The sequence below is a fragment of the Annulohypoxylon maeteangense genome (genome assembly GCF_022496945.1).
Source record: "Annulohypoxylon maeteangense strain CBS 123835 unplaced genomic scaffold GGS22scaffold_14, whole genome shotgun sequence".
Taxonomy (NCBI): domain Eukaryota; kingdom Fungi; phylum Ascomycota; class Sordariomycetes; order Xylariales; family Hypoxylaceae; genus Annulohypoxylon; species Annulohypoxylon maeteangense.
In genome coordinates this window covers 360,796-383,282 of record NW_025953261.1, presented here as the reverse complement: position 1 = coordinate 383,282, position 22,487 = coordinate 360,796, and the positions used below count along the sequence as shown (strand labels likewise).

The 22,487-nt window shown below is 49.1% G+C and overlaps 5 protein-coding genes across 5 annotated transcripts; 2 read left to right on the top strand and 3 right to left on the bottom strand.

Annotated features, from left to right (window-relative positions):
- The first annotated feature begins 205 nt into the window (after positions 1–205).
- Positions 206–2,160, top strand: GGS22DRAFT_40864 (uncharacterized protein). Its single transcript, XM_047967011.1, has 2 exons — positions 206–321; positions 399–2,160. The coding sequence occupies exons 1-2, from the start codon at positions 298–300 to the stop codon at positions 2,121–2,123; spliced, it is 1,749 nt and encodes a 582-aa protein (XP_047816622.1). The 5' UTR covers positions 206–297; the 3' UTR covers positions 2,124–2,160.
- Positions 2,161–2,571: 411 nt separating this feature from the next.
- Positions 2,572–6,417, bottom strand: GGS22DRAFT_168748 (phosphatidylethanolamine N-methyltransferase). Its single transcript, XM_047962215.1, has 3 exons — positions 5,791–6,417; positions 3,138–5,704; positions 2,572–3,069 (listed from the first exon to the last, which is right to left on the bottom strand). The coding sequence occupies exons 1-3, from the start codon at positions 5,939–5,941 to the stop codon at positions 2,995–2,997; spliced, it is 2,793 nt and encodes a 930-aa protein (XP_047816621.1). The 5' UTR covers positions 5,942–6,417; the 3' UTR covers positions 2,572–2,994.
- A 379-nt stretch (positions 6,418–6,796) lies between these two features.
- GGS22DRAFT_168747 (eukaryotic translation initiation factor 3 subunit-like protein) lies at positions 6,797–8,535 on the bottom strand. The gene is made up of 3 exons (XM_047962214.1): positions 8,403–8,535; positions 7,685–8,324; positions 6,797–7,582 (listed from the first exon to the last, which is right to left on the bottom strand). The coding sequence occupies exons 1-3, from the start codon at positions 8,417–8,419 to the stop codon at positions 7,358–7,360; spliced, it is 882 nt and encodes a 293-aa protein (XP_047816620.1). The 5' UTR covers positions 8,420–8,535; the 3' UTR covers positions 6,797–7,357.
- Positions 8,536–9,299: 764 nt separating this feature from the next.
- Positions 9,300–12,105, bottom strand: GGS22DRAFT_40826 (uncharacterized protein). The gene has a single exon (XM_047967009.1). The coding sequence runs from the start codon at positions 11,981–11,983 to the stop codon at positions 9,413–9,415; it is 2,571 nt and encodes an 856-aa protein (XP_047816619.1). The 5' UTR covers positions 11,984–12,105; the 3' UTR covers positions 9,300–9,412.
- An 8,459-nt stretch (positions 12,106–20,564) lies between these two features.
- GGS22DRAFT_190763 (uncharacterized protein) lies at positions 20,565–21,889 on the top strand (the record flags this gene model as incomplete). Its single annotated transcript, XM_047965022.1, has 4 exons — positions 20,565–20,754; positions 20,888–21,156; positions 21,216–21,642; positions 21,702–21,889. 4 exons carry the CDS (start codon positions 20,565–20,567, stop codon positions 21,887–21,889), a joined length of 1,074 nt encoding a protein of 357 aa, XP_047816618.1.
- Between the last annotated feature and the right edge of the window lie 598 nt (positions 21,890–22,487).

The window sequence follows — 22,487 nt, the reverse complement described above, 5'->3', positions numbered from 1 at the left end:
AAATTGGGGTGGAATTGGGGGGAAGCCACCCACCGACCACCCACCATTTCCGCACTAATCTTTTAAGCTCCGTTACCCGAACTTCGGTAATGGGATGGGGTTCGCAGTTCTAATTGTAGAACCTTCCTTGTTCATTATCGTTCATTATCCATTATCCATTATCGCCAGACAAGCACCACCAAACATACAAGGCTGCAACACACTTTCTGCCTGCAAGGAGGCAAAATCACTAAGCCCCTTTGCGATAGTCGGCCCTCGCCTTCTGCCTCGGATCCCTTTCTTGGGCTGCTTAACATCATGGAGTCGTCCCCCTTAATCAAGGTAGGATCACACACCGCAATGTCGGGGTCGGACCCGACCATGCATTATTCCTCGCAGCTAAACTCGTCGAATCATAGGCGCATGATCATGCGAGAGCCGCATCCATAGCAACCCACACGTCCGACACCACCGTCGCAGTGAATGAGCACACACGGGCTGCCGGCGAGTTCGCCAACGCCGCTAAGAACACTAGCAGCGTCGAGGCACTCCGTACCCTCAAGCTGCTCGAGCAGCATCATCGCCGCCTCTCCGAACTCCTCCAGATACCGGGCAAGGTGCCCACCTCGCAGACCCCCGAGAATGACTCCCAGGCCAACGAGAAGGATGAGGCTATCCCAGGTGCGACCACAGAATCAAAGTCTGATGCCGCCGGGTCCTCCAATGAGAAGGGCAACCAACCCTTACCCACACTACCGAAGCAACCACGATATCCCGCGCGTGACCTAGGGGCCTCTATCGCCAGTAACCTAGCCTCTGCTCGTGGCATCCGGTCAAAGTACCGCTCTCAGCCTCTCAGTCCAAGCATCTCTAACACCGAAGCCCCTGGCAACATGGACGCTACCACATCGCGGAGAAGCGGACGGACCAAGATGCAGACCATGCTCGACAACTCCGAAAGGCCCAACGCCCTCTCCCCAGAGAAAGAACGAGCCCCCCGCAGCTCCAACTCCAGCATCCAGGACCAAGCCGAACCCCCCGCCGCCGCCGCCAGTGACGAGGGCTTCTCGCGCTTCTACAGCGCCTTCGGCAGCATCATAAACCGGATCTCCGCGCCCCTAGCCTTCGCCGGACTCCCCTTAATCAGCGAAGAAGACCCCGTCTCCTCCTCCCCCTCCGCCGCCGTCGTAACCGCCCCTCCCCCCTCCGAACCGCAACCCAAATCACCCACCCACAAGCGTCCCTCCCGCACCCGCAACCCATCCGCCGGAGTAGCCGAGCCCGACCTCCGAAAGCTGTACTCGAAAGCCGCGTTGCGAGCCGTAGCCCGCGACGGGCAATCCGCCAACGACTCCTTCTACGTCGTGCCCACAAGCGGGCACACCGCGTCCTACGCTAGCATCCTAACCTTCGCCGACAAAGAAAAGCGACGTCTCGAAGCCCAAGGCGGCAACGACGACGTCTCCAACTCCACCGACGACTTCATCGACGCCCGCGGGACCTCTCCCGCGCCCCCTCGTCGCGCCAGAACCGTTTCTTACTACGGCGATAGTCGGGATGTGGTAGCTGGAAGTAGTAGTGGTGGGGGGAAAAACCACGAGATGTCGAATATGCTCGAGGAGCTGCACACCGAGAACGCGAGTCTGAAGGATATGCTGGACAAACTAAGCCGTCGCCTCCATGCCTTCGAGAGCATGTCCCAGAACTCCGGGATGCGGCTCGCGGAGAGCATGCGGCTTATGCGCCCTGGATCCCCGCTTTCGTCGGCGGGGGGGAAGACGCCGGGGTTGACGCCTGGGACTTCTTCTGCTGGTGCCGCTGCGGGGTTGGGATTGGGAGGGATGGGATTAGGAGGGGGTGTGGGAGGAGGGGAGAAATCAGCAGACGAGGCTCTTGCGAAACGGAATAGAGAGCTTGAGGACCAGATCGTGGTTATGGGACGGCAGATGGAGGAGATGGAACGCAGCTACAATAAAGCGAGGGCGAACCTCGTAAGGTACAGGGAGAAGTGGGAGCAGTTGAAAGCAGGGGCTAAGGCGCGTAGAGCGGGTGGGAGCGCGAGTGGGAGTGCGGGTGTGCAGGGTGGGAGCTCGGAGGTTGGGATTGGGATTGAGGAGGGGTTGAAGTCGCCTAGTTTGGCGTGAGGCGTGAGATTTCAGTTAAGGGGGTCTTGGGTTGGGGGTTAGATGTGGGTGGTGAGGGAATGGGAATGGGGGTAGGTGAGTAAGTGAGTTAGCACTGCGTTGGAAGTAACACTATTATTGAATTATGCCAAATATGTCTATTTAGTCGAATACGCTTGACCTTCTGTTATGATTCTACCGCGATGTGTCTTCTGCAAAGAGTATCGAAATATGCCTGACTTTATGGGAATGGAATGACTGGCTTAGATGTTCGCCTTGGCAATTCTTGTCTGGGTATGCATGCAGGCATATATATGCCCTCACTATCAAAGCCGCAGTGTGGACATCTAAGGGTTGTAGATTCAAAGGGGCAGCTGGTGCTCAGATATCAACGCAGCAAGATGAATGAGCCTCTTATCGGCATAACATCAACCATGGCCTTCACATATACACATCAACACCCAATTCATAACAGTTAATTTCTCAATTGGCATTACTACCTAAGCCTCTGCCCCTAGCCTTTAACTAAGCCCAGAGCCCACAGCCTTGAAAAGCTCAGTAATTTCCAAGCCCTTCCACAAAATCCGACATCACAACATCATCGACATAACTCAGCTCCAAGCCCATCCATCCATCCATCAAGAACCAACCCCAACAACTCCGCCCATGCCTTTCTCCCCTCCCTCGGAAAAAAAGATAAGCAACCGGACTTTTGGTATCTCAACAAATGCCAGATGCAGAACGAACAATCGAGGGAAACATGCTTCGACGAGAAGAGTAAGAAAAAACGAGGAAGTTTTATACGTAAAAAGCAGTAGGCAAATCCTCAACTCCCTTGCGATGTCCGTAATGTCACTATATGCACCAGTCGAAACCTATGTCGCACACCCGATTACGGGCTAAGGGGTTCCTGTTTCTCCTCTCCGGGTGTAGACGTTCCTCTAGATCGCGACATACTGTAAGGAGCCTGGAGGGGGAAAAAGTTAGTCTCGCCACCCAATCTTGTGTTGATATTGAACGAACTGTATTACGTACCAAAACCTGCTTTGCGTTACAAATTCGCCAGGCCAAGTTCTTAACGTTGCCATCGGCGGGGACCACGGCAGGCGTAAACTCGATACCGAACATCTGGTGAATGGCGTAGACCAATCGTTTGGCGTATTTGCCGTGACGTTCCACATGGCTACCGAATGGCTCGATCGGTGTGCTTGGTGCGATATCGGGGTCTCGGTCGAGGCAGTTCTGCACCACTGGGAGAAGGGCTGACTCGACAGCTTGCTGAATAGTCACCTCAGGGTCTGTTTCGGCGTCGTTGTAGTCGAAGCGGCCAATATGGATCTCGAAGGGTTGAGAGATAGACATGACATTATGGTTTCCGTCGTGGTGGTAGCGGAATTCGTAGACACCCTGGGTCCACCATAACTTGTCTCCGGAAAATTCCATCTCACCACTCACAAGGCTAACATCGCCGTTATCAGAATCTTCAATCGGTTGATCCCACTTCAAGACGCCCTTGTCAGCTGTGGTAGACTGGTATTGGCCAGATACTGTAGGAATCCATCGTCCGAGAGACGGGAGTTCGGTGATTTCACGAGAACGATTATCGGCTACCATATATAAACCAATCCAGTCCTTCTTCCCGTGGTTCGCCGGTGCTTGCCACTTGACCTTGATCGGAGCACCATATTCGAATATCATGGTCTCTAATTTCTTGGGGAATCGTGCAGCAAGACCTTCCTTTCCACTTGATCGTTCCGACAGAGCAGAGAATCCAGATGCTTCACCTTCGACACTAATAGAGTAGTGTTTGGGGTCGAAACCCGCGAGGTCGGGAGAAAGCTTAGTCAAAGTAAGACGGGCAGGGTACTTGTTGAAGAGGGCCGTGGTATCCCTAACAATTGTCGAGACGCCGGCAGCTAACTTAGGACGTGCCGTGTCTAGGAAATCTTCGACAAAGTGAGACGTGTCATCCATGACTTTGGTCACGCTAGATTGCCAGCCCGCGACGGGAGGAGGTAGAGAGCGTCTGATAAACTTGGTCAAGCCAGCTTCACGCCTGAGTTCGCGACCGTAGACCTTTTGCATGTGCGGCTTTTCGACAAACTGAAGGAATCCAAGAGTGAGAACGTGGCTCACTAATGCCAAGGCAAATATGGATCTGCTCCATGTGATGATGGCTGCACCCCATAAACCGGCGGTACCGAGTACTCTCTCAGGGTTATTCAGGAAGCGGTAGATAGAGGTGTAAGTGAGCTTCGCCTCTTGATCGAAAAAGAAATCACCGAAAAACCAGCCGAACTCGCCGAGAGAATCGTAGATGCTCACAGCAGTCCATGTTTGAAGGGCGATAAGACTAACACCGACGACATGTCGAAGCATCACGAATCCGTAGTTCCAGTCAACTGGAGCACTGTACATTTTCCAGCAAGCAGCGGCGAAGAAGGCAAAGCACATACTTTGAGTAATGTGATAATATCCTTTCCATTGTCGCCAGCCCTCCTCGGGAGTCTCTCCGACCTTCAAAAAGTGGCGGGTCCATGCTTTGCTGTTTGACTGTCGTGTGAGGATGATACCCAGTCCGACAGAGTACCAGAGTCGAAAAATGAGTGCGAGTGAGAAGAAGAGTGTCTGATATAGCGTCGTTTGCGGCGTGACAAAAGCCATAAGTGCAATAAGTGAGATGTTGATGAAAGTAGAATAATCGACAGTTCGTAGCAAGTCGATGTTCTTGATCCCTAGTAGATTGTGAACACGAGGTCTGAAAGGGACCTCACTCTTACGAGTAGGAGGATCATATATCTTCTCAATATGAGGGTTCTCTATGAGAACAAGGAAGGCAAGTTGAGCAGCGTGAGCCACGATGGAGATGAATAGAACCGAATAGCTGGCTGCAAGCGCGGAGATGCCATAGTATCCAGCATATCCAATCGAATACATGGGATGCGGGGCCATCTCGAATACGCCATCAAATGTCAACTCTTGGTCGACCAAGTAGAAGAAATCACCCCAGTACCAGGCGTAATCCTTCACAACTCTATGGGCATCGAGTTTAACCCACAAATTGAAGCCAATGGCTAACCAACCGAAAACCCATCGTGCGACGGTGACTAAGGAAGACTCTCCAGCGGGGCGATGTCCGCAAGCGATTGCAAACAGGCAGTAAGAGACGAAGTCGCACATAAGAATGAGGTCCACAAGGCGTCGAAAGACAAGCCAGGTGTTGTACTCGATTGGAGCTTCCTCGAATTTGTAATCCTCGGGAATCTTGATCTCCAATTCACGCTTTAGTAGCTTGTACAGCCATGGTCGTGGGTTCTTACCACTGGAAGGGTTCTCGAACAGCTTCCAGTTTCTGGCCCAGGCAACGAGTTTGTTGTCATTTGACTGTAAGCGTAAAAGAATACCGATTCCGAGATTGTAAGATGTTCGCCAGAAGAGGAAGATAGTTGCGAATACAGTTCTTTTTATGGAGTCCGGTAGGAAATAGAGGGCTAGAATGTGACCTGCAAGAACGGCAAGGACGATGGCATCCGATAAGTTCTTTGGTTCTCGAGGATCGAGTAGCTGAGAGACCATGTCATGTGTAGTAGGAACGGTGAAGACTATTGAGACGAAGCATTGATTAGTATACAGTGCTGTATAGCACGATGTCTTATATCCAGTAGGTATACGCCATTATATTACTTACTTGTTCCATCTGGTGTACGACCATAGGTCTTTCTGTTCTTTGGCGATGATACAACATCTTCAACGCCTTCATCAGTCTCACTGTGATCATCTGTCGATGGCTTTCGGCGGCGCAGCTCGCCAGCATCAGAGGAATCGACGGCCGCACTCATTGTGCTCGACCGTGACACCTATGTCACCTAAAAAGTTGACAATTGGTGACAAATTAAAAATTAAACGGTGTTGTGTAATGAACCTCGTCGACTAGCAGCCATAGAAACGACAAAGAAAAGGAAAGGTAGTGGATTTAGTGAGTTGGCAACAAGAATGTGGACGTGGACGGTGAATTGATTTGTGGGAGAAATTGGGAAAATGAACAAATAAAATACTTGGCAAATATGCAGGTGGAAAGTAGTCGACGGGAACGATGGGGACGGGAAGAAGTTCAATTGGATAAGGAAAAGTTCCACGTGAGATACATTTGCCGTCTTCGGGGTGTGTTGGGTATTTGGTGATGTTTCGCGACGTCACTATTGCCTCAAACTTGATCGTTTTAGATGATCGTGATATTGAGATCCTCTAGACTTTCTAGTCTTTTAACGTAGCAAACAATTTTTTGAATTGATGTCGTTTATTCGTTGTGTTAAGGCTGAAGGATCAATTCCTACAGGTACGTCACATGCAAGGAAAGTGCGGATGGACAGGTACAGCACGTTCTGGAATGCAGGCGTCTGCAAGCTGTAGCTGAAGCTCGGCTATGAGATAAGAAAATCCCACCGGTTGATAAATTCCAGCGAAGGAACGCCACGAGGGGTTGACCCAATAAGGAAACCGCTATACGTTAATAGGCCGTGACTATCCGACACGGGAGTTCTTCCAGCTACGTACTGTCCTTACTTCCCGTAATCCCCCAATTACTCACACGACACCTCTATTTTTATAGTAAGTAGGATATTATGATTGCATAAATGATAACTATCATTTTCATGATCAAAGAAAATCTCACACATGTTAATACTAATAAACAAGTGATAAAAAGGGTGATCCTTGGGTTTTAATGGGTTGGGCTATGGTTATAAGACACGACAGTTAAGAGAAAGGTACCTAGTATAATACACATGCTGTCTGGATAGGTCCGTATTAAACAAGGCAAGTCTTGATATTTTAGGAAAGACAACAGTCATATTCCTTAGTAAAATGGACATCCGGTCTGCATAGCAGTTGTTGAAGAAGGGAATAGGGTAGGGGAGTAGGGCGACAGAGCAGTATCATAGAAAGAGATTGGATATGTGGCTTTTAATAGCCATAAGCCAGACCATAAGCCATTCACGGGACCAGACTCATCAAGGAAAAAAAGACACTCACTTCACGAAATTCAGGTCACAAAGGCCGTAGAATTCAAATAAAACCGAGTCCATTTTATCCCAGTCTACCCATCTGCTCACATGCCATAGCCACGTAGCAAAACCGAGTTCAATGCCATTCATTCATCCATAACCTCATCCCATCCACTACCACCAAGCCGCATCAATGGTAGACTATGCAAACCAGGTAGCAAGCCCCCTTTCCACGACGAAGCAGCAACACGATCAAGCAGCCTTCTTAGCAAACTCGACGCGCAAGATGAGATGCTTGAAACCATAGCCGTCCATCTTGCTGCAAGCCTTGACAGCGTCGCCGCGGTCCGCGAAGCTGATGAACGCGAACCCCTTCGCGAGGCCCGTCTCGCGGTCCTTGGCCAGAAACACGCGCGTGACGCGGCCGAACCGCTCGAACATGTCGCGCAGTTCGTTTTCTTCTGCCATTTCGGAGACCTGTACGTATATAATACGTTAGCTAGAGTAATAGGTAGAGGTGATGGGGGAGGAGATAGGGTTAGGGGATAAGGAAAGGAGAAAGGAGGGGAAATAACTCACGTTCGTCACACGCAAAGTAGCAAAGTCGTCACGCTCTCCATACTTGCTACCACCCATCCTCTCACCACCCGCCGCACCGCGATCGCCCCTAAGCGCAGGGGGAACATAACTGCCCTTCTTCCCGGCTCCAGGCGTACCCTGCGCCGCAGCCTCATCACCCATACCCGCCGCGACATCCGCAGCCGCGCCCTCCGCGCCAACGGGGGCCATAGTATCCTTATACGGACACCTAGCGGTGAAATGCTCGCCGTTACAAATACGGCACTTGACAGTCTTATCCTTGAGCTTCTCCTTCATGGCGTTGGCATTCGCGTCCTTGGACTCGTCCTTCGTGTCCTTCTTCCAGTTCGTGCTGAGCCGGAAGATGATGTTCTCGCCCACCGACGTCGTGTCCATCTGCGGGCCCGCGCTATCCTTCTCGCTGAGCCCGAACTTCGCCCATGTCTTGCGCTCTGCCACGCGCGGGTTGACGACCTCGCGGTGCGTCACGAGGCGGATCCGTCGGGTAGTTTTTACTTTCTGCCCGTTCTCGTTGTAGCGGTACGTGATGGTCGTCTTGGTTCCGTCTTTGTTTTGGATGGTTTGAGGGGGGGGAAGCTCCACTACGACGTCGTCGCCTTCGTCGTCGTCGGCCCAGTCTCTGGTTTGTGGGGTTAGTAAATTCATTCGTTGCCCCGCACGCCATTTTGGGTGCGAATTTATCGTAGGTGTTAATTACCTGTTCTTAGAAGCCATGTTCGCAATCGTATTTCGTTACGTCGATGGGAAGATGGCGTTGGTACGAGTGGGAGTTGACTTTCGTGATAGCTGGTTTTTGTGCGGTTTGGAATAATTTCTAAACTGAGTTTGAGTTTCTAATCCAAAGTGTGGGGTCTCAAATTTCTTATCGGTACCACAAGATTTGCCCCGCGCTATCACTTAAGTCCGCCTAGGCGGTGGTCCGTGCTGGAAAATAGGTACTTGGGTACATATAACCGAAGTCGTGACTGCCTCTTTACCATTGCCATTGTGCTAGCCAGGTATAATTCCAAGAGTCTTCTTCACATGTATTAACCGAGATATGTTAATTTTAATAGTGCATCTCCATTAACGAAATAAGAACATATTCTACATAAGAAGACATCGCTTAAGTTTCATCATACATAGCATAATGCTTTATTTAACTTTTACTTTTTTGATATTACATCTAGGTGATGTACCTGATAATCCGAATCCCTAAGCCCTTGAGATCTTCCTTGATTTTTTTGAGGTACATGGTAAGTAATACGAAGAATAAAAGTCCAGGTGCCGCCAATGGGCTAGCTAAGGCATATTATGTCCAGGGGACATATTTTCCGAGTGTTTCATCTCAAGTCATAGTATCCATCATTATGTCTTTCGATATCTTCCGATATCTCTTCATCATCTTCATCGCCCACAGCATCCACCCACCCCTTTCCTCCCCCCACCACTACCCCACCCATCTTCAAAATACACCGTCGTTCGTTTTATACATGACATGAAAAAAAGCATTCCCGTAAGGGCCTGTTGTATGTTGTTTCTTTCCAGTAGATGAGGTCTAATATAGGCATAGAACCGAAACGCCAATCATTATCGTGGGCCCATAGGTATAACAATACAATGATATACAAGAAGCAAAGAATATAAAACCAAAATGATAAATCGAACAAGAAGAAAAAATATGTCCTAAATGACAGTGCGCGTGAATGTATCGCAAGCTAGAAAATATCACGCCTTGATAGCCCTAGACAGGTTGGACGAACGCTTGGCAGGGAGCGGAGGAAGAGCGCACGTTGGTGGAGGGGCCGGAGGAGGTCCATCGGCCAGATGTGGCAGACTCCTTCTGGTCAAAAGAGCCCTTTCTCCAGAATCGATCCCTAAGTAATCATTCGACAATGACTCCTGTTGCAAAGCCTTAAGGGAAGGTGCCGAGCGTTTTGGTGTACATATCAACGGCGGCGCTAGGGCGTAAGCGGGCTCCTCGATGGAGGGTAAATGAGATTGGTTGGGGTGAATGAATGAATGCCGATTTTGGTGAGAACCCTGCTGAGGTGGGCTCTCAGTTAGTAGAAGCGCGTGCTTGTAAGACTGATGTCCGAAGTTGGAGTTCATTGACGACCTCCGCATCTCCAGAGATGAAGATGCTCTGCGGATTTCGTCGGGAGGCGCTAAAGTGTTAAGAGTTTGAGCTCGGGCTGGTCGAGCAATGAACGACTTATCCATGTCAAAGTAGGGGAGCCTTGGTTGTTGATACTGCTGACTAGCACGCATGGCGCGCTTCTCGTGAAACGGCGCAATTACGCTGGTGCTGGTGAGATTCGCTTCTTCCGTCATTTGTTTAAGGATTTGACTCTCAGGAGTTTCGCTCCTCTCATGCGGACTTTGTTTTGGTGTAAGGTTGGCCCGGGGTGTGAAAATGGACGCTGTGTCAGGTGTCTGTACGGAAGAACGAGCCTGGTTGGGTGGAGCGGTAGGTGAGTATGGCGATCTTGGGGATGGCTGATCCATAACAATAGAGAGAGGGCGGGATATCGCGAGTTTCGTTGGCGGACTTCGTCGGACTGGTCTTATCGGCCCTTCTCGGTCGGACGTCTGCGGCTGGTTTTCACGAGAGGCTGCGGCGGACAAATTCATAGCCGAATACCGCCGCCCGACTGTGTGTGGCACACTAAAGTTAGGCACAAATTGGTGCTTATTCTCGCGTACCGATGTTAGCGAGGACGGCAAAGTTGGGATTGATCGGCCCCGGACATCTAAGCGAGGATCGAAACTAGGGATCATCGTTTGCATGGACTGTCTCCGGTTCGCGATGGCGGCGGCATTGGGACGCGGCCTAACCTCGGGAGTAGGTGGTAAAGGTTTCTGACTCAATTGAAACAGCTGATCTTCTCCATTGCTTGAGAAGCTCGCTCGAATCGGGGAATTGGCCGGCGATGATTCCGCTGATGACACTAAGGTCCGTTGTCCAGATGAGATGAACGACAGTCGGTTCCCGCTACTACCGCTGCTTCCACTTCCACTACCGCTGTCTCGAAGACTATCCAGTCGTTGGCCATCCGATGAAACCATGCTCGAACCGTCATCCACCGTCGATTCTGACCTTCGCTCTAATCGGGGTTCTGCGGTTTCGGTTTGCTCGATAGGATCGGCGAGTGCATTTTCTTGCTTCCACGAAAAGTCCTGGGAGATGATGCGTGAGAAGCGCGCTGGATCCCGTACAACTAATGTCCTCTGGCTTCCTTGGTTCCTTAGCATCGTGCCGTTTTCCATTTCAGGCTTGCCAGTTTCCGAAAGCTTCTTTTTACCGCCTAGCGACTCAATCTCTCGTCTTAAGATAGCAAGCCAGAGATCCATACCCTCGGGGCTTTCAAAGACCAGTAGCATGTTAGTGACTTGTCGCTTCTCAACCCCTCTTAGAGCGAGCTTCGATCGAAGAGATTTGGCATCCATAGCCGGGTTCCCATCGGCATCCATCGATGACGCCACCTGTACTACCCAGTGCTTTCCAGGAATGAGGTCGCTGGCATAAGCAGCAGAGTCCCTAGTGAGATGCAGAATCCTCTCAGGTAACCTATCAAAGCGACCTTCTCCCGCATATTGGAGTAAGTATCCGGAGGTAACGAGTGCATAAACTTTGCTTGTCCATTCCGGTGCATTCTTGGACTTCTTCCTCTTTTCTGCCTCACCCTGATTTAAAGAGAAGTCGTGCTGTTGTGAGTTATCCTTAAGCTCGTTGATGCGGGATAGGGCCTCTATCGGGGTGACACAGGTTGGTAGTGTTGCGTACTTGATTGCTTGAGGATACATCTGGAATAACGGCGGCGGGATAAAACCGGTAACCGAGTCTCTCACCTTTGGAGACCCCTGTTGACGGAGCTTGCCCTGGTTAGCAGTAATGCTATTTTGTCGTAGCCGTGAAGACGCCGTAGAAGTCACAGATGCCGGTGACTTTATCGAAGACGGAGGTGAGCTAAGAAGAGAGAGATCCGAACGAGTAGGGTGAAGTCTCTGAGGCCAGTTGCCAATATCCACCAACGACGAACGCTTAGAACCGTACCGTGACGATTCTTGTGGCGAGGGTGCTTCCTCCACTATTTTTTCATCTTTTACTGTTTTCGATTTGCTAAATATGTTTCTCAAGCCGATCCTGGATTCCCTCTTGGGGGGTCGTAATGGTACCCTAGCCTCATTTCTGATAACCGTAATATCTGGTGGTCTAGCTCGCCTTATATCGCGTGAACGATTCTGAAGTGCCTCGAGAGCTGGACTCGTCGGGGTCGTAATGGCTGATTCTGCCATTGTGTGTTGCGTGTAAGAGTTATTGGAGAGTTAGTGAGGTAATGATGATTATGATTTGCCGAAAGAGCTCTCAACTATATATTATTTTTGTAGTAGACGGGTAATGAGATTTCAAGATCCGCGGTACGTCATCCAGAGACATATAGTCGGAGACTGAAAGCCAATGCAGTAATAATAAGGTCCGAAGAGACATGTGAGACTTTGGAAAGAGTGTAACCAACAGGTCAACAACTTGACGAGCCTCGATGCATCAGTTGAAAAACAGCCGAGTTGATGAGGGGAAAGCAGCTAGGGCCTATGTATATGAAGTCAAGGCAACCCTGTGTTGTCGAACTTCAGACGAGGATCGTCCTTTGAGAATTTCCAACCCGGCAGACAGCCCTAACTCCCGGCGCAACTATACGACAGGCGATGACTAGTAGTATATAGCTCGAAGCTAAATGTATTAAATGGTCGTCAGATCTTATTAGTGGTGGGGTTTTGGGTAAAAAGAAAGTGAGGGCTAGATCGCGAGTCTAACGAGACAGGAGGACCATCAAGAGTTTTAGAAGGACAAGATTAAGGATTAAGAGACACTTCGTCAAAGCCACCGGCAAGCTGTTATGTACCGTATGAAGTATGTATAAAAAGTGTCAGATAATGCAGGTGAGTAGGTCGAAGCTCAATAGTCCGCGGTCTCATGTTCTTACGGGCTGAGACCCTTAAGCTTAAGGGAGAAGAGGAAGAAAAAGGGCTGGGACGGGAACGAAGAGGTCAGAGAGATAAGTTGCATACTATGTACATACATACAACATACATATTACACATGCAAGCCCGAGTCAGAATAAACCCCGGCATCAGAACACGGTCGTAGAGTGAGAAATTTGGGAAGAAATGGGGACCCTTGACTGGGCTGGGATTCGCGAGAGTGTGAGTGAGAAAGAGAGAAAAGAAAACCCCTGTTCGAAAGTTACGAAGTCACGAAGTAGATGTGGGTTCAAGGTTGGATCATGGATGTTCTTGCCATTTAGACTTGGATGTTCTTGACGGCAAGGGGAAGAGAGAGAGAGAGAAAGAACAACCCCCCGGTCATGGATCTTCTTCCAGCGCGCCGGCCCATGACCGTGCGGCTTGGTGTGGGACTAGCAGACGCTGCTACAGTACCTGTCGAATACTTGTTTTGTGTATTTTTATGTGTTTATTTCCGTCTAGCCTACCCCTGATCTACATGTAGTGTTGATGTAACTCGTAAGGCAGGTTTTTTGTACTAGAGCTGCACCAAAACCTGTCTATCACGAGTTTCTCCATTGTACATCTCTTTTTTAAATCCATCAGGTTTAAATGATTGGAATTTGCTCCATTGCTCCAGTTTCTTTCAAAGATGGTTCCTGACGGCTCTGATGGACCTGATGGACCTGATCGTGTCGAATAATGGCATACGATCGACTACGCAATGCTTGAAGTACCATAGTATTGTACAAATAATCACAGATAGGCGCGGAGCACGACAGGATATTCATATGCGGGCGATGGAGAAGATCCCAAACGTGGTACTGCCGCCGCGAACGCCAGACCTCTTACGTTCTTACTTTCGTCTGACGCTCCGAATATGTACCTCGAAAGGGCCGGTTCGCTAAAAAAAGCCATAGCAGGATGGCTGAGCCACTTGGAGAATTTGGAGATTTTTTATTTCCTTTTGTTCGGGAAGAAAGGAAAGGAAAAGTTCCGCCTCGCTGGAATGAATTAAGTTATTCGACTTAAGCGTTTAAACCTGCGAACACGACCAATTACTTTCCCAGCTTCCAAGTTTCCAGTCTACCATTTCAATTTTCCGCAGCGCAAGTTTGTCACGTTCCGTGCATCTCCAAGGGTTTCCAGTTTCCAGTGTTGTTTTGAACCTGTGAGAAGAAACGCGCCCGTTCGACCCCTGATCACTATGGCGAATCATCGACGTGCCAGGATGTGATCTTATTCGTGAGCCGCGAAATACTGTTTGGGGGCTGCGGGCTAGAAGCTAACTGGCTAGCTCATACATCTACTGATCCGTTACTGGTCAGTGTCCAGCTGGCTTTGACAGTGACAGTCCAGTTAGAGGCGGGGGAAGAGCACGGAGGAGGTATCGTCACCGCATGCGAATGCCAAGAATCCTCGTCTTCCCTTTCTTCCCTTCTCGTCATTAGGTATTCGACCTACGTTGCATTCTTGAGAGCTACGATGTGTTCACTGGTTCATTCCCCTCAATCGTAGTTCCGGTAGAGCGTCATGTTCGGTACTACATAGTTCTAATAACTACCTAGTAGGTAGTAATAAGTGCCGGTGCCGATATGAAAGATATGTACGAATGGCAGAATGGGCGATTGGGAGGTCTGATCGTTGATATTGATCTAATATCACCGCTCGACAACGGCTGCGACGGGTGATGTCGTGTCGATCATCCAAGATACAAAGATATTGGAGATATCGTCATCGAGAAGTCCTAGAAGCGGTTTGGCAATACGTAGCGAAGCTATCTCGTAGTCTCGGAAGACTATTGATCTTACCTACAACTTACCTGACTACCTACCTACAATACAATACAATACAATATACAAGACAATATACGATACAATATAATCCGCAATGCCCAATACTTGGTAATGTATGCGCAAGATACATTATCTGCATTCCCGGCAACCCGCATCAAGCTGTGTGTCAGACTGTCCAACCACACATAATACGTGCTTCGGGATGGTATGCAGAGCTATGCAAGCTCTACAGGTTCGTAAGAAATCCCCCTTTGTTACATAACGAGTCTATCTATAAATCGTCGATGCAGCGAAGCAGAGAAAGGCGATCCAAGTCACATACTACCCATCTATGTGATGAACTGCAGACGCAAAGCGCCCTGTCCTTTCGACGCCGATCAATTTCCAGTATTAGCCCGTACCCTGGGTTGTGGAAACGTCAATGGCAAGATTAGCAGGGTTCGCGCGCTTTGACAGCTTCTATCCGGATAGAGGATGCAAAGAGCCATATTGGGCTCGTGATCCCTCGGTGATCCATCCGTAGCCACAACTAGCCAGAGTTCCTTGAGTCCTAACAGCCTCACGGACCCCAAGGAGACTAAAAAAGAAAAGAAAAGTTCCAACTTTTTTCTCCATCTGGTATCTCCACGATGTTTGTTAAGATTGTGTTTCTTAGCAGGTGGTTACCTAGCAGCCTAGTTAGAGGGGATCGTCGACCACGTTTCCTCTACCTTCACACTACGCTACATTATTAATAACACTAACACCAACACTAACACTTTACCTACCTCTACCGTTAAGGTCTACCGCTGCCGTTGCCGTGCCATGGCGGTACAGGAGTGGACGGTTGCATACTGCATGATGGATGTTTCTCAGCTCAGCTGACATATCCATCCATTCTCGTCCCGTACCAATTCCAATTTGAGAATACGATTCCTGTACTCCGTCCGTATGCATCCTCGATCGATGTATGTAATGACATGGCAGTGGGAATTTTCAATTTTCAATAGCAGCTATTTCCTTGCAATGCCACGAGTTGCAGACCCGCGTAGGGACATTGTATCCAGACCAGCGGTAAGGTCAGACTCGCATCTAGACCGTTGTTGGTCCGGCACTTGAGCGCTACACGCTGCGCTATGAGAACTAGGCCGATGGAGTCGAACGACTAACAAGCTAACAGCTGCTAGGTAAGTCACTATTACTTGATAAGCCTCACTTTTGCTCGATGCCCAATGACGAAGACGGTAGGTATGTAAAATATTTGCACACCTGCTTCCCCAAACTCCCAACTCCCAACGCATGCATGTCCCTCGCGTTACCATTACCCTATCCTTATTAACTAGGGAGTCACCACAGCGAACTACATACAGCAAACCCTCCCACATCCGACCCCCATTAGCCCCCCGTGTGGCGTCGTCGCGACAGGTTCCGTCCTCATAGTTCCTGCAGTAGTGGCCGGCGCAGCCGGGATCTCCCATGTTTTCTAACTGAGCCATTGGCAATTGGCATTGGGCGAAGCTTCAAGAAATCCTACTCCTCCGTCGCTAAGAAACGTGCCGTCGGGTTGTGGCTTTCATTTCAAGCTCCCGTCGGATCCGGAAGGGAGTAGGAATAAATAAAAAGGCAATCCGCCAAATGCATACCAAGTACATACGATCACGCCCCTATATCACAATTCCAATATAATCAACAAATCAACAAAGTTGTTATTTACACAAATACGTCTGGGTATTCGGGTAATTAATATATTAAAAATACGATGCACGAAGCTGATGTTTTTATAGCTCTCCTCTTATAGCTGGGGAAAGCTGGGTTAAGCTGGTTAGACCTTGACCTATACCATTTATGCTAATTCAGCTGAGCTGCGGTGTTCACAAATCCGACGACTAACAGAGTACGTAGGACGCCGCGTCTAACGGGAGGTTCCGCGAGAGTTCTTACTATGCTGCTATGTAATAGGTCTTTAAGATTGGAATGCACAAAAGAAAGAAAAAAGAGAAAAAGCTTCCAACATCCATTTTTAAGCCCCTTAAAATCCTTCATAACGGCACTCATGTCCCACCTTGGTACCCAACCAGCTAATAGTATCCATCGATCCATTTATGAAGTATCCATCCCGCAATTATTACCGTGGCTTACACACTAAGAAGCAGAGAGAAGCACCACGCAGGTAAGAACTAAAAAATAAAAATAAAAACAAAGCCGTCGGCTCGCCAAATCCCAAGAGTCCCGAAGTCTTAGGTCTAGGGTTTCTTTCCTATCCAGGGGCACAGCGAGCGGACCAGTCTGCCAGTGAGCTCAAGGGGAGGGGGTGGTCAAATCCTGCCAACTCGCTACAGGGGGGAGGGGGGTAAGGATTAACGAGCAGCAGCAGGGCCGCCACGCGTTAGGGAAGCGCGGATTGCCACTACTCATCTGCGGTAGCCGAACCACCGGGTCCGCGTGTGCCAGCCGTCCGACGATCGCTCTCCAGGAACTTTGAACACACACGATTATTAATTGGAAAAGACGCAGAGGCCAGCCGCGAACAATAGGGGACCCTGACGTCTTCTCTCCGTCTTCCTGTATGTTCCTGTATGTATGCATTAGGGACGGCAACGATCGCGAATCAAACGTTGGCGATCCTGGAATCCGGTCGTGGATGGGGAATGGATGGATGCAGGTAGACTGCAAGACGCAAGCTATGGGATGTATCTGCATTGCCGATCAGGACGGAGTAGCTTAGGTAGCTGCCTAGCTAGATGCACCTAAGTCACATACCTAATTCTTTTTTTTTCTTCAAGCAGTTCGCAGTGTGTGTATGTGAATAGTTGCTTTTTTTTCTCTGCTCTCCGGATTCGACATCGCCGACCTGTGTGACTCTGAGGAAAAGTTCTAGATCTCGAATCCCCCCTTTCCGTCCCCTTTTCTTAGAATACGAACGGCTTTCGTTTCGGGTGATCCGTAATATCCAATATCTGATTAAGTCCGTACCTTAGTTAACCGCATTCAAGGGCGGAGTATTGGTAATACGCATGTCCGAACCACACCTCTCTCTCACCCTCGACCCTCACTATCATCCTCACCTCACTCAGCAAGTCTTCGCATTTGATATCCTCCCTACCGATCGAGAAAAATCCCGATCGAAAGCCCACTCACTCACTTGGATAGTCGCCGAAGTCGAGACGTCCCGCTTCCCGTGTCTGCCATTGAAACCCACAAGTCGCAACCCACTTTAGGCTGAGATGTTAGGTAAACGATGACATACCTACATCCATCCATCCATACCTAGCAGCGATGAGAATTTTTCTTTTCAAACGCCGCTTAGTACACACCTATTCCCCACGCCAATCATACCTACATAACCTACCTACACAGCTACCTACCTGCCTAGACAAGTACATTCGTAAGCATCGCCCGCTGATTCATCCTAAAACACACAACAACCACCACTGCTTCGTAAGTTGTTTCGCAATGTCGAGGCGTCATTAGCTACCTAGTAGCTAGCATATAGCTTTCTGCCACCGTCGCGGGAGTCTAGATGCGCCCGTCTTAGACGGAAGCCTCCGTTGCTTTAAAGCCGAGCCCCCTTTTACATGCCTAGGTACCTATCGCCAATGCCTAGACTATCCGGCGCGGCGTGCTTATCTCCCACCCGCAGCTTGCCGATCTGATCATCCATCTCTTGGACGAAACTTGGCGATGGCGAGGCCGCCCCTTCATCACCCCTCATCGCCGTTTTTCTTTTAAAAATTCCGACTGCGAATAGGTACCTACATAGGAGTATGTATGTATATATGTATGTATCTGCAAATCTTGTCCAAAACATTGGTTGGTATGTATACGCCGCCGCTGCTACCCCGCGACGGGAGATGCCATCCCGCTCGTTTCATTGGCAGGTCTGGTTCGTAGGATTTGCGGAGGCGGGTATGTATAGTCTATCACGATAATGCGCTCGGGATCTGGATGTATGCACATTTCGGCGCTCGCGACCGGTCTAGGAGATTTTGGCGGCGGCAGCAGCAGCAGTAGAAGCAGGGCAGAGTTAAGGCAGGCTGGCTGCAATATTTAAGTGCGTACCTAATCACGGCATATATGTACTAGGGAAGTAGGGAGGTAGGTGGGTAATTAAAGTCACATTTCTAGATCAATAGATAGATCATGGCGTTTACAGGATCGACGTCCGAGAGGGCTTATACGATTTCTTCGTCGCGGTAGTTGATGAGGGGTATCATGAACCTTCACAGTGTAGTGGGATGGACGCCGATCCGAACTCCGTCGCGGTATACGAATGTGTTTACGCTGGCGATAATCCAAGTCTTTGGGACTTGACGTTATAGGTGTGTCTCATTACAGCTTATCCAGTGGTAAAACGTCGTATTGTGCTTCCTCATCTAGATCGAACGGACTTAATATTTAAATTTTAAGTTAGCGATGTTTCATTACCATGCAGCGTAAAGCTAGAATCGGAATCCTTGCTGAAGGCAAAGTTCACGTTGATGTCATATGGTTCCTTAGATGATGTGGACTGGACCATAAACTCTAAGACAGAGGTACGAGTTTTCAATAATAAGCGATAATGCTTATATTTCGTGGCAAAGACTTGAAGTTGTGAATGCTGCCTGGTAGTGACTCAGTGACAGCATGACAATGATGAGAACACATGACGAGAGCTTCTTGCCTCTTTGGAAGTTTCGTGTGTATGTGTGTATTCGTGTAAATGGGAAACAATATATAGGACACGATCATATCAGGGGCTTATGGTTATGCTCATGCAAGGGGACGAGACCTGAGTAGAGGGTTTGTCTAAAGAACTTGGAGTTATGTTGTCTTTGCATAAACCTACATATCTGAACGCAACTCTAAGGGTCTTTGTCTCGATCTAGTCTATGGTGGAGGTGTCTTCGGTAGCCTTGTGACCAAGATCTCGAACTAAGTTGTAACGAGACATACATGGCAAAGGAGGGCATCCTATAGGTGGGAGAGGATGAGCTGTAAGAGACTAAGAGTTCGTATGGGAACCCGCGGGTTGAATTACATCCCTAGTACGTATGCTAGTACGTATGAGGCTGAGCTGGGCGCGACGCAAGATTCGTAAGGCTTTCGATGCCTAGGTAATTATGTAGTTGTATGTACATATAAATGTTATATAAATGTATCCATATGATGTCTCGTGGTTTTAATGAAAATGGGTTGATGGATAGCCGCGGCTCAGGAGACTAGCTTTGTTACTGCTGGACCAGGTGACCAGGTGACTGCCAGGTGCCAAGGCTTATTACATAACTCGGTTCACGGCTTACGCATATCGATAACACAAAATACTAGGTACCTAGAGCTCGTACAATTCCGGGGTCACGTTCCCGGCAAGAGTTAAAAGTCTAGCCCACATCGACTGACGTCAAGGGTAGCTCTAAATTCCCCACAAGGTCACAGCCCACCTGCATAACGAATGTTGTTCTTTCCTACCTAGTACCTAAGCTGTGAACTTCCGCTGTCCGGTTAGTCAATTAGTTTGATGTTTGGTCACCGGCCTTCTAAAAGTTAAAAAAGTCTTCTGAAAACGTAAATTTGCTGAGAAAAAACAAACTAACCACATCGTCCGATTTCCTGTCACCTGAACAAATCCACAAAGGACCCGGCTTCCAGCTTCAGCCTTCGCGAGTTGGCAGTTGGTAGTTCGCGAACCGACGAGTCGACGAGGTGCCATTTTAGTTCTTTCGTACCTCCGTTTCCCCCGTTAATCCTCCCCTAGTCGGGCGTTCGTACCATGATCGTCTCTTTAAACCTCGTCCAGCTCTGAATCTTATTCGATATCTGTTGACGTCTAGACCGCCACCTTGCATATTCTTACTCCATATCGATCTTCTGTATCCTTACCATCCCCACATCTCCATCTGATTCGCCTCGAAATAACCAGACAGCCAGACAGCTGACAGCTTGGTTTGCTCCAAGTTTGACAGGCGATAATAGTACATAGTACAGCAAGTTCGGTACCTATCTGCCTATTTACTGTAACTGGTAATCGGCAGCTTAGGTAAACCATCTAGGTTATTCCTCTGTAACCTTGACCTGCATCGTTTGCCTTTGCCTTACTTTATCTACCTGTTCTAGACGTCAACATGGCCCCTGACCTCAACTCACTTCCACCATCATCACCATCTGCACGTCCACGCATAATGACCTCTTCTACCGGTAATGGAGATTCTGCTATCCGCGGGGAATCGGCATCACCGTCCCCTCGGTCAGCATCCACTTCACTGCAAGCAGCCGCAACTATGAATGCCGGCCTCCAACATGAGCCTATGAGACGTAAGTCCTTATCACTATCTCTCAGGATTACCTAGTATATATATTCTTACCTGGCACCTATCCACATGTTTTTCTACTTTTCTTACTTTCCTACCTTTTGAACTTATTACTTACTCACACATCTCTTCTACAGGCTCGTCGAGTAGCTCCCTTTCACGACACCGACAATCACCACAGATGGGCCGACGACGCTCCACAGTATTGATGAACCTGCAACTGAACGACCCGTCCGTCCCCGGCCCAGGCGAAATGGTTTCGGAGGGAAGTGCCGGATATGCTACACTCAGCCCTCAGCTTACAGCCACCTCTCCTCTTCTCATAGGGGGCGATCCTCACCATAACAGGGCCCCGAGTCTAGGAGAATTACATCAGGAGCTCGAGGCGGAGCAGGAAGCACAAGTGGTATGCTACACGTGTATCGTTCGATTCGGGTTTCGGTTAGCTAATATGGATCATGGTAGAACCGACTGTTGCTCATGATTCGTCAACAACAACTCCAATTACAGCAACTTCAACAAGCACAAGGACAAAATCCAACGAGCGTGGCTGCTGAGGACGCAACCCCGACCTCGGAGAGATCAAGTTCTATGACGCTTCCGAATCCGGTTACACAACCACCAATCCCCGCGCCGTCGACTTCTGTTCCTCGATCACCCGTCTTCTCGCATCCTCGTTCTTCCTTCGACATCGCCCGCGATGCTCTACACCGCAGATCGAGAACACCAAGTCGCGGTGCTCCGTCTCCTAGAATGAGATCTACATCCATCAGTGGGGAGAGCGGGGAACCGCATCTTTCCGGCGTTCGCGACGAAAGTGCTTACTACCAGGCCGAGACCCAGTCTTTGGTCCGCGAGAACCAGATGTTGAGACATAGAATCAGGGAGCTTGGTAAGATTTACCACCTACCTCGATATTTGCACATCAGTGGCCAGCTAACCCCTATCCAGAACGCCAACTGAGCGAGGCTCACGCCAACAACACAGCACTGACACGAGAGCCAGCTCACCACTCTCAACTTACACAATCTACCTCGGTATCCGAGGAAGAGGGGGCAGCAGGGCCATCCTCTGGTCCTACAGCGTCTGCTAGTACGGCTCAACCTATTGCGGTTTCGGAGACTCCCAAAGACGAATGAGCGAGTTCGGGCTGGTCTGTAAATTTAGTAACGGTCTCGAGGCGTTCGGTTGTTTTCCTAGGTAACTCGTCACGGACGACGGAGTGAATTTACATGTCCTTTCAGGTCAAACGTCGGCGTTGGTGGAAACTCTGGTAAGGGTACCAGGGACGAGAAATACGGGTTATTGAAACAGGACACACGGCAACTGTTTCCGGTGTTTCCCCTCGATTGCATCTCAAATCATTAGTTTTATCGACTGCCTTTCTTTCCGGACGGTGTTTCGGCGTACCTTATATTCTCCTTTTGCTTTTTAGAGTGATAAAATCGTGATGCAAATCACAGGTTTCTGTCGACTATCGTATTTTGAAATGTGTATGATGGTGTTGAGATATGTGATGTGTCATGATAAGAGCAAGAGTAAATGATTTGGATCTAGACGGTGATATGGTCTTATTGAATAGATTAAGAATCAAGTCGAATAGACATTTACATTATAATAAGACATTTGGTATAATGAGATATCTACCTAGATATAAGATGCATATGTAATAACAATCACTAATGCAACAGCGGTGCGATCAGCCCTACCCGATAATATCTCCGATGCTAGGATATG